This window comes from Heterodontus francisci, chromosome 24 (assembly GCF_036365525.1).
Source record: "Heterodontus francisci isolate sHetFra1 chromosome 24, sHetFra1.hap1, whole genome shotgun sequence".
Lineage (NCBI taxonomy): Eukaryota > Metazoa > Chordata > Chondrichthyes > Heterodontiformes > Heterodontidae > Heterodontus > Heterodontus francisci.
In genome coordinates, this window is record NC_090394.1 from 27,900,300 (window position 1) to 27,910,943 (window position 10,644).

At 42.0% G+C, this 10,644-nt stretch overlaps 1 protein-coding gene across 3 annotated transcripts in view; it reads left to right on the forward strand.

Annotated features, from left to right (window-relative positions):
• The window catches only part of LOC137383266 (cytochrome P450 3A21-like), a 79,767-nt gene extending 69,708 nt beyond the window's left edge, over positions 1-10,059 (forward strand). Inside the window, exons 12-13 of one of the 3 annotated variants that reach the window (XM_068055806.1) lie at positions 9,140-9,302; positions 9,484-10,054. In XM_068055806.1, the coding sequence (XP_067911907.1) occupies positions 9,140-9,302; positions 9,484-9,579 (259 nt within the window). In that variant the 3' untranslated portion in view covers positions 9,580-10,054. Of the gene's footprint in view, positions 1-9,139; positions 9,303-9,483 lie in introns of those variants that run through there. The other 2 variants (XM_068055807.1, XR_010977371.1) reach the window with 2 other exon arrangements.
• The last annotated feature ends 585 nt before the right edge of the window (positions 10,060-10,644 follow it).

The window sequence follows — 10,644 nt, forward strand, 5'->3', positions numbered from 1 at the left end:
CAGATCCTAACCACACACTGTGTAAAATGTTTTTCCTCATGTCATTGTTGGTTCTTTTGCTATTGGTTCTTTTGCCAGTCACTTTAAATCAGTGTCCTCTGGTTTTCAGTCCTTCTGCCAATGGGCAGTTTTTCTCTCTGTCTACTGTCTAGACCCCTCATGATTTCGAACACCTCTATCAAATCTCCTCTTAATCTTCTCTTCTCTGAGGAGAACATCCCCAGTTTCTCCAATCTATCCACGTAACTGGAGTCTCTCAACATGGAACCATTCTCGTAAATCTTTTCTGCACCCTCTCTAAAACAGTCACATCCTTCCTAAAGTGTGGTGCCCAGAATTGGACACAACACTCCAGTTAAAGCCAAACCAGTGTTTTATAAAGGTTCGCCATAACTTCTTTGCTTTTGTACTCTTTGCCTCTGATTATTAAAGTCCAGGATCCCATTTGTCTTTTTAACCAGTTTCTCTACCTGCCCTGCCACCTTCAACAGTGTATGTACATATACCCCCAGGACCCTCTGCTCCTGCACTCCCTTTAGAATTGTATCCTTTTATTTTATATTGCCTTTCCTTGTTCTTCCTACCAAAATGCATTACATTTCTCTGCATTAAATTTTGTCTGCCACATGTTCCCTCATTCCACCAGCCTGCCTATCTCCTCTTGAAGTCCATCACTGTCTCCTCACAGTTTGCAGTACTTCCAAATTTTGTGTCATCTGCAAATTTTGAAATTGTGCCCTGCACTCCCAAGTCTAGGTCATTAATATAAATCAAGAAAAGCTGTGGTCCTAGTTCTGACCCCCAGAAATCACCACTGTGTGCCTTGTTCCAGTCCATTAAACAACCATTCATCACTACTCTTTGTTTCCTTAAACTCAGCCAACCTGTTACCATGCCGCAACCAAGGATAGGCACCGACATGTTGCACCATGGACATTTGACAAAATTTTTGACTCAGCCATGGACATGGGGACAATTAATCTGTATATAAAGTGTATAGCCAGTCTAATGCCTTCAAAACACAGTCCGATTTAAAACACGTTTCTCCCTATAAATAAAGTAGCTAAGCAGACAAACATCAATGGATAGCAGCACAACTGTATTAGCTAGCTAGCACGGAAAATAGTATGCAATGCCAATGCGAATTACTTTTGTTGGCAGAATAGAGCTGACTACACCATGTCACAGGGTGGTAGATGGGCCTTATTGGATGACCTCTATGGATTTAGAGGTGTCAGGAGTGCAAATTCATCCAATAAACGATGAAACTTAAGGAGAGGATTGCTATTGTGGTTATTGAGGTGAGGCAGTAGGAAAATCAGCAATAGGAAGATGGCCTATTTCTCACACTGATGTTGTCAGAAGACAATTTAGCCCATGGTCAATGTTTGTGCACTTTGCCACCCGTTTGTAATACGTGTTGAAGACAGGGCATCTGAAAAAGGGTAGTGAATGCCAAACCAGGAGAATTTTATTGGATGGATCAGAATGTACTTCAGAAGAGTAATGTAAAACAGAAAGCAGAGTGGGGCAGGAAGGAACAGAGAACTTAATGGTAGGTAGCCTAAACTAAGACTAGTTTATTCACCTTGACAAAAGTCTGTCCTGGATTCGAAAATACAAAAACAACAGAATCTCTCATGGACAAAATGTCATTTGCTCACCAAAGCTAGTGGCAAAATTAGTTAAATACAATTACAAATAAAGAGCGCCCTTCAGTTCCTCCAATATAGCGATTCTCTTAAATTCGCTTGTGTCTATATCTCAGTTCATCACGATCGATTCCATTTCACCTCTGACAAGATAATTATTAACACAAAGCTTTTCTGCAAAATGTTGAGTGGCTGTTACTGCATGTATTATTCAATTACAAAATGTTTAGTCACTAGCTGTAAGATTTTATCCCAGACTAACCAATTTATGTCCAAGCCAAATGGTTTGCCTGTTAGCAAGGGTGCACTTGTAAGCTCGTGTCATTATATGATCCAGACAACTTTTAAATGACATTGGCCATTCAGATTATCTGCCCTCAAACTGGATAATAAATGCAGTAACATTGCAGATACTGATCTTTGACATACTTGTAAAACTTGTCCTTTAATCCAATTCACAACAACAAAAATCAGTTAATGACTGTTTTTAACATGGTCATTGAAACACAATACATTTTTACTATGTCTTCCCAGACAGTTTTTAAAACTGCAAAAGCAGAATGGATTTTGTGAAGGAATCGCAAACCGTTCATCATAGATTAAGGTTTATTAAAGCTATCTGTTACATTGTATTTATTAATTATGGTATATGGGTCAGCAGTATCCTGTTTTCACCAATATCACCTTACTTTTGTATTCTTGGGGAACATTTTGGTGCTCACTTTTGGAGATTCCTTGGATTTACATGCCTGTTTTCCTCTGTTCTGGGACAGTGTGATTCCAAATGGATAGCAGCAGAATTGTGACATTTATTTAGAAATGAAAGTCCTGTAACTTTCAACATGTCACTGAACTTGTGTCCCAAGTGATAGTAATGCGTGCCAGAGCATCAAAATCCGGATATTCCCTAATTGATGATTGCCATTTTAAAATGAATTTACATAACACAAGCCTTTAAACTTGTATTTTATAAAAACCTGGCTGCGAAGTTATTTTAAAACACAAGGTTAAAGGCTTGGAGCAGCAGTGTCGAACATTTTTGCGAGGGGAGCCACATTTTTGTCTTGCATAGGAGGTGGCGAAACAATTTCGGAAAGATAAAGGCATTAAAAATTTATCTTACTATTAATCAAGACAACAACAAATGTGCATTTTTGTGAAGAAGCTTTAAATGAGAAGATTAAATTATCGACTTACTTTCTCGTCACTATGTTGGACAATGATTTAGTGAGATACATGGCAGTTTTTTGCTTGCAAAAGTAGTCTGTGTCTTCCTGCATAGTATGTCGTTTTGCAGAGTTTTCCAGATAGATGTCTTGATTGCTCTCTGTCCTTCCTCGCTCTGTCTGTCTGTCTCTCTTTCTCTCCCCCCCTCTCTGTGTCCCCCCTCTCTGTGTCACCACTCTCTGTCTTCCTACCTCTGTGTTGTCCCCCAAATGTTGTCGCCTCCATATTGTCCCCTATTGTGTTCCTCCCTCCCATATCTGTATTGCTTATCCCAGTATCAGCCCCCCTCTTTGTGTTTCTTCCCTCCATGTCTTCCCCTCTCTCTGTGTTGTCCCCAGTCCGTGTCATTCCCCCTCTCTGTGTCATCCTCATGCTCTCTGTCCTCTCCCTCTGTCCCCCCAGCTGTCCTGTCCACTCTCTGTCTCCAGCCCACTCTCTCTCGCTCCCACCCACTCTCTCTCCCCCCACCCCCACTCGCTCACTCACTCTCTCTCTCTCTCTCTTCCCCAGACTCTCTCTCCTTCACTCTCCCTCTGCCACTCTCTCTCCCCCACTCTCTCTCTGTATCTCCCACTCCAACTCTCTCTTTCTCTCTCCCCTTCACCTTCTCTGAGACTATTGCTGAGAGCGGGAACAGCGCTTTTGAATGTCGGACAGATTTGTGGTTTTCCGGCGGACTTAAAAAAAAAATCGGAACACACCGGAATACCATGAATTTGTTTGAAGTTCAGAAGTGCTGTTCTACTTCAGAACCTGTCAGCTCTGAAACTGACACTTGCAATTTTTTTAAAAGCCGGTCTGAAGAAGCCAATGGAGAATTTCTCATCTATGAAATTATCAGTCAAGGACCCCAAAATTGTTTACTACCGATACTGGTGCCTGTGTACGGACACGCCACCGACCCCTGGCTGCAACTGTCCCTTTTATTCCATGGGCTGACAAGCCTGTTGTGTGGCATTTTGTTAAATGCCTTTTGGAAATCCATATTCACCACATCCACCACATTACCCTCATCAAACCTCTCTGTTCACTCACCAAAAATCTCAATCAAGTTAGTTAAACATGATTTGCCTTTAACAAGTCAGTGCTGGCTTTCCTTAATTAATCCACATTTGTCCAAGTGACTGTTAATTTTGTTCCAGATTGTCATTTCTAAAAGCTTTCCCAACAATGAGGTTAAACTGACTGCTTGTAGTTGCTTGGTTTATCCTTGCACCCTTTTTTGAACAACGGTATATCATTTGCAATTCTCCAGTTCTCTGGAACCACCCCTGTATTTAAGGATGGCCAAGTGGCAGTTGTTAGGGTTCTGAAAAGAGAAAGGCACAAGATACTGTTTGCACTGAGGGAAGGTGGGGAAAACAAGAGGTGCATGTTTATGCCATCTGCAGCTTGTAAATCAGAAGAGATTGTGGGATGAGGGGGTGTGGGATGTGATAAAGTGGATTCAGTAAGAATGTATTGCCATCTGCAATAGTTTCAGCCCCACTGCTGGCCATGGCCTCAGCAATGCCACTCCAAAGATTGCTAGCACTGTTTCCTCCAGCGGAGTGAAGACATGTTGTTCCCTGCCGGTTAGGTGCTGCTGTCTATGGTTATGTGCCTGTGAGAGAGGGAAATAGATCAGTGAATGCGGCGCAATGTGTTTGGGCGATGTACCTGTCATGGTTGAATAACTGACAGTATGTGCAAGCTGTGAGATGTGGATGTGAGGCTTGCAGCAGTGTCAGTGTGTGAGAATGAGGTGATGCTATGAATGTGTGGTATGAGTGGTAGTTGATAGAGATTGTTTCTGGCTGAGTGAAGGGTGGGTGTTGAATGGAGTAGTGTCTGACGCTAGTGGTCCAGTTGTAAGGATGTGGCATCTAAAGATGCATTCACTAACCGTGACCACTCGAGTGAGGTCACTGAACGTCTTGCAACCCTGCATCCAGGTCCTGGGGGCTAGTCTCCTAGCATTGACTGCAATGGCTATCTGCTCCCATTGCCTTCTTAATGCTTGTCTGGAGGGCCTCCTGGTCCCCTGTGGGTAAAGGACCTCCCTCCTCCTGTCCATCTCCTGCACCAACAAGACAAGTAGGTTGAGCCAGATTTCTGATTGGTCTCCTTGACAAGACACACCCAGCCAGATTTCTGATTGGTCTCCTTGACAAGACACACCCAGCAGTTTGTCAGGAATGTGTAATTTGATCCTGCCTACTGTAGATCAATTGAAGGTCTCTGCATTGTGTAACATAGGAAGATAGAAAAATTTAGGGCACAGAAGGAGGCCATTCAGCCCATTGTGTCTGTGCCAGGTGAAAAACAGCTATCCAGCCTAATTCCACTTTCCAGCTCTTGGTCCATAGCCCTGTAGGTTACAGCACTTCAAATGCATATCCAAGTATTTTTTTAAATGCGATGATAGGTTAGTAGAGGTAGAAACTGTCAGGCAGTGAGTTCCATATCGTTACTTGTTGAACCTTTGGGTGTAAAGTTTATTCCTCAACTCCCCTCTAATCCTTCGACTAATCACTTTAAATCTATGCCCCTGGTTATTGGCCACTCTGCTAAAGGAAATAGGTCCTTCCTATCTACTCTATTTAGGTCCCTCTTAATTTTTTACACCTCAAATAAATCTTTCTTCAGCCTCCTCTGTTCTAACAAAAACTACCCCAGCCGATCCAATCTTTCTTCATTGCTAAAATTTTCCAGCCCTGGCAACATTCATATAAATCTACTCTGTATCCTCTCGAGTGCGATCACATCCTTCCTGTAATGTGCCGACCAGAACTGTACTTAGCTGTGGCCGAACTCGTGTTTTATACAATTTTACCATAACGTCCTGGCTCTTATGTTCTATGCCTCAGGATCACAAGTGTTAACATTTGGACAAGGGAAAGCACAATAACGTGTTTGATATCATTACATTTATTGTGATATTTGTGTTGGGTCGGGTGCGGTGCGAAAAAAAATTAAAGATCTCGGGCCCGGGTCGGGTTCGGGTTGGCTGTAGTTGGGTCGGGCCCAGGTCGGGTTTCAATTTTATACCCGAGTAGGCTATTAAAATAAAAGACTTTGTACTCTACTTAGTGGGCTAGTTACTTCTTTGGACTTTTATGCTTTGTTTCCCCTTCTGGAAGTGATAAAAATTCATTCATTCATAATGACTGGGGCAAGATCAATGTTACAACTTTAAGGCAGAAACATTAATTAAAATTCAACAACCAGGTGAGTGGAATTCCAGTCCAGCACATGAGGCATGACCTTCCTGCAGGGTGTGCCTTTGTCATTTCCAGAGCCTAGGTCGATGCCGGGTGCTCCGTCTGGTTTCAGTCTTACTTGACTTTTCTGTAGCAGTTTGATACAACGATACAACTGAGTGGCTTGCTAGGCCATTTCAGAGGGTAGTTAAGAGTCAATCAGATTGCTGTGGGTCTAATGTCACATGTAGGCTAGACTGGTGTCACTCAACTGTATTTATTTTCTCCTCGGATTAAAGCAGTGTGCCTTTATCACTCTGTTTAAAAACAGTGTGTGCCTTTAAAAACTAAGAGGCACAGTGTTCCAGCTGCACTTGTTACCTAGCCAACTGCAGAAGAGTGAGGAGGTCACATGATATAATGTTTCAATTTAACTATGTGCAAAAAACAGTTAAAACCAGTTTTTGAGAGACACCAGTGAAGCGTGCTTACTGAAGGAAAGAGCTGTCTAGTTCTCTCAGCAGAAATTCTACAATGAGCTACAGGCCATGTTAATTGCTTAAAGAGGAAAAAACCCTTTGAAGAGACCATTTAGAATTAGAATTAGAATTAGAACATTACAGCGCAGTACAGGCCCTTCGGCCCTCGATGTTGCGCCGACCTGTGAAACCATCTGACCTACACTATTCCATTTACATCCATATGTCTATCCAATGACCACTTAAATGCCCTTAAAGTTGGCGAGTCTACTACTGTTGCAGGCAGGGCGTTCCACGCCCCTACTACTCTCTGAGTAAAGAAACTACCTCTAACATCTGTCCTATATCTATCACCCCTCAACTTAAAGCTATGTCCCCTCGTGTTTGCCATCACCATCCGAGGAAAAAGACTCTCACTATCCACCCTATCTAACCCTCTGATTATCTTATATGTCTCTATTAAGTCACCTCTCCTCCTCCTTCTCTCCAACGAAAACAACCTCAAGTCCCTCAGCCTTTCCTCATAAGACCTTCCCTCCATACCAGGCAACATCCTAGTAAATCTCCTCTGCACCCTTTCCAAAGCTTCCACATCCTTCCTATAATGCGGTGACCAGAACTGCACGCAATACTCCAGGTGCGGTCTCACCAGAGTTTTGTACAGCTGCAGCATGACCTCGTGGCTCCGAAACTCGATCCCCCTACTAATAAAAGCTAACACACTATATGCCTTCTTAACAGCCCTATTAACCTGGGTAGCAACTTTGAGGGATTTATGTACCTGGACACCAAGACCTCTCTGTTCATCTACACTACCAAGAATCGTCCCATTAGCCCAGTACTCTGCATTCCTGTTACTCCTTCCAAAGTGAATCACCTCACACTTTTCCGCATTAAACTCCATTTGCCATCTCTCAGCCCAGCTCTGCAGCCTATCTATGTCCCTCTGTACCCTACAACATCCTTCGACACTATCCACAACTCCACCGACCTTCGTGTCATCCGCAAATTTATTAACCCACCCTTCTACACCCTCTTCCAGGTCATTTATAAAAATGACAAACAGCAGTGGCCCCAAAACAGATCCTTGCGGTACACCACTAGTAACTAAACTCCAGGATGAACATTTGCCATCAACCACCACCCTCTGTCTTCTTTCAGCTAGCCAATTTCTGATCCAAAGCTCTAAATCACCTTCAACCCCATACTTCCGTATTTTCTGCAATAGCCTACCGTGGGGAACCTTATCAAACGCCTTACTGAAATCCATATGCACCACATCCACTGCTTTACCCTCATCCACCTGTTTGGTCACCTTCTCAAAAAACTCAATAAGGTTTGTGAGGCACGACCTACCCGTCACAAAACCGTGCTGACTATCGCTAATGAACTTATTCTTTTCAAGATGATTATAAATCCTGTCTCTTATAACCTTTTCCAACATTTTACCCACAACCGAAGTAAGGCTCACAGGTCTATAATTACCAGGGCTGTCTCTACTCCCCTTCTTGAACAAGGGGACAACATGTGCTATCCTCCAGTCTTCCGGCACTATTCCTGTCAACAATGACGACATAAAGATCAAGGACAAAGGCTCTGCAATCTCCTCCCTGGCTTCCCAAAGAATCCTAGGATAAATCCCATCTGGCCCAGGGGACTTATCTATTTTCACACTTTCCAAAATTGCTAACACCTCCTCCTTGTGAACCTCAATCCCATCTAGCCTAGTAGTCTGAATCTCAGTATTCTCAGTATTGTATTTCTGGAGGCAGCAAAATTATTTTTCTTTACTTCCAATCTAAGAGTCTTTGTTTCAAGATTGACTCTGTCTTGACTGACTGTGCTTGCTGGAATTTGCAATAAAATTTCGACTGAGACACTGTTGGTTTCAAAATCAGAGTGGACCCATTGCGAGACTCATTGTTTAAAGAACTGTTTGAGGCCTGCTGCAGCCAAAGTACTTTGAGTGTCCATCTAATGAAGGAATGCTTCATTAAATCTAAGCGACTGATGATTTTTATAATTCAAGTCGACCTATTGCTGTGCTCATTGTCGAAAGAACTGCGTGATGCCTGCTACAGCTGAATGCCTATCTACTTAGAGACTGCATCATCAAATCTGCATGGAGATTTTGAGTGGCATTTGATTATTTTTACATTTGGATACCTCACCTATCAGCAACGTAACCCACAAAGACTAACAACCCAGTTATTTAATAAAAGCAAAGCACTGCAGATGTTGGAAATCTGAAATAAAAACAAGAAATGCTAGAAATACTCAGCAGGTCTGGCAGCATTTGTGGAGAGTGAAGTAGAGTTAACGTTTCAGGTCAGTGAGTTCTGATGAGCTTTGCTGCTGTTGTCCACAGTTGATTAGTCTACCAACACTCCACAGTCTGGGATCACAGTTCTCAGGATTGGCACCCAGTGATTGTGCAACAGCAACTCAAGAAACATCAGTAAGTGAAGGAGTTTCTGGGACAAATCTGTGGTTGCAGTTTCAAACTGTGGTATTCTCCAACCATCTCTTTGATAAATGCAAACTATCAGAAAATTTGACTGATCTATTTCACTTGTTTTGCCTTTGCCAATATCACTAGGTTCAGTAAAGCGAATATGGAGTCTCGGAATCCTTTTATCTTCCTGCCATTTGGGGTGGGCCCTCGGAACTGCATCGGAATGCGATTTGCCCAACTCGCGATGAAAATGGTTCTGGCTTCAGTCTTGCAACGCATGACCTTTGTGCCGTGCAAGGAGACAGCGGTGAGAATTCTAGAATATAGAAATTATCTGAAGGTGTGAATGAATATTGTGAGGTTGCTTTTATTTTTTGTTTTTTGAAGTGAATACTGATGACAGGGAATAATGAGATGGAACAGGACCATCTATCACTGTAGTCAAACCTTCCTTTGACTTCCTATCACCATTACTCTTTCTATTCTAGATCCCGTTAGGACTGGATACGAAAGGAGTGTTGCATTCTAAAGAACCCATAATTCTGAAATTCATTCCACGAGTGAATGCTGATTCAAAGGAATAAAGCACTCGCACCATGTGGAGCTGTGAAAATGTGTAGGAGAATGTACATCTCAAACTCAAGATAATTAGAATCTTGCACGACGATTGAAATGAAAATACGTTGAAACTTACACACTCAATAAAAATATATAGGATGGGAGAAAACAATAAGGATACACTGATAAGCATCTATAACCTATCCCCAATTGTTAAGAGTGAATGTTGGGAGAGTCACTGTTGTTCAACAGAGATACTATAAGAGTGATTATTCAACAGGAAAATATCTGTCAACTATTAATGTCTGATCAATAGAATGTTGCAAATATATATTTTAACCTTGGATATTGAAAGGAATTATTGATTGTAAAACTATTTGACTATGGACAGTCAGTCATTCCAATATACTCATTGTTTTCTATAGGAAATTTATCTGTAAAAAATTTCTTAAATTAGTCACATATATTTTCACTGCTTTTTAAGCAACATTGCATGTCTAACAAACTTCAAATAAATTTAAAATCGTTGATATTGTACTCATGTTTCGGCTACATTGTATTGAAAGGACATTGCAGGGTTTTTCTTGGAATATCATTATGAAATGGCTCTGTGGCTCACTGAGAAAACACTCTTGAAATAGAGAGAGTGTTTCTGAATTTGGATCAACACGCTGGAATCCAAATAGAATGAGATCACAAATTTGAAAAAAGCAAAGCATTGTAAATGTTGGAAACTTGAAGCAAACGGGAAAAAGTCCAAACACACAGCAGGTCAGCCAGCATCAGTGGAGAGAATGGACATTCGGGCTTGTGTCCATCTTCAACACTGAAATTCAGGGGATGAAAAGTATATCAAACAAATCGGAAACAAGGAGGGGAGGAGGTACAAGAGGCCCTCACCAGGGGCCCAGCCTTCAAATATGGGCTTAGGAATGAGGTCCAAACACACCCTTTGACCCTTTAATGATTTAATGTTTCTGTCCATTACTTGACCCAGATATCATTCCACTCATGATTCTATCCCAACTGCTGTGTTTCTAGAATTTTCTGTTTTTTGCTTCTGATTTCCAGCGTCCGCAGTAATCTCAACA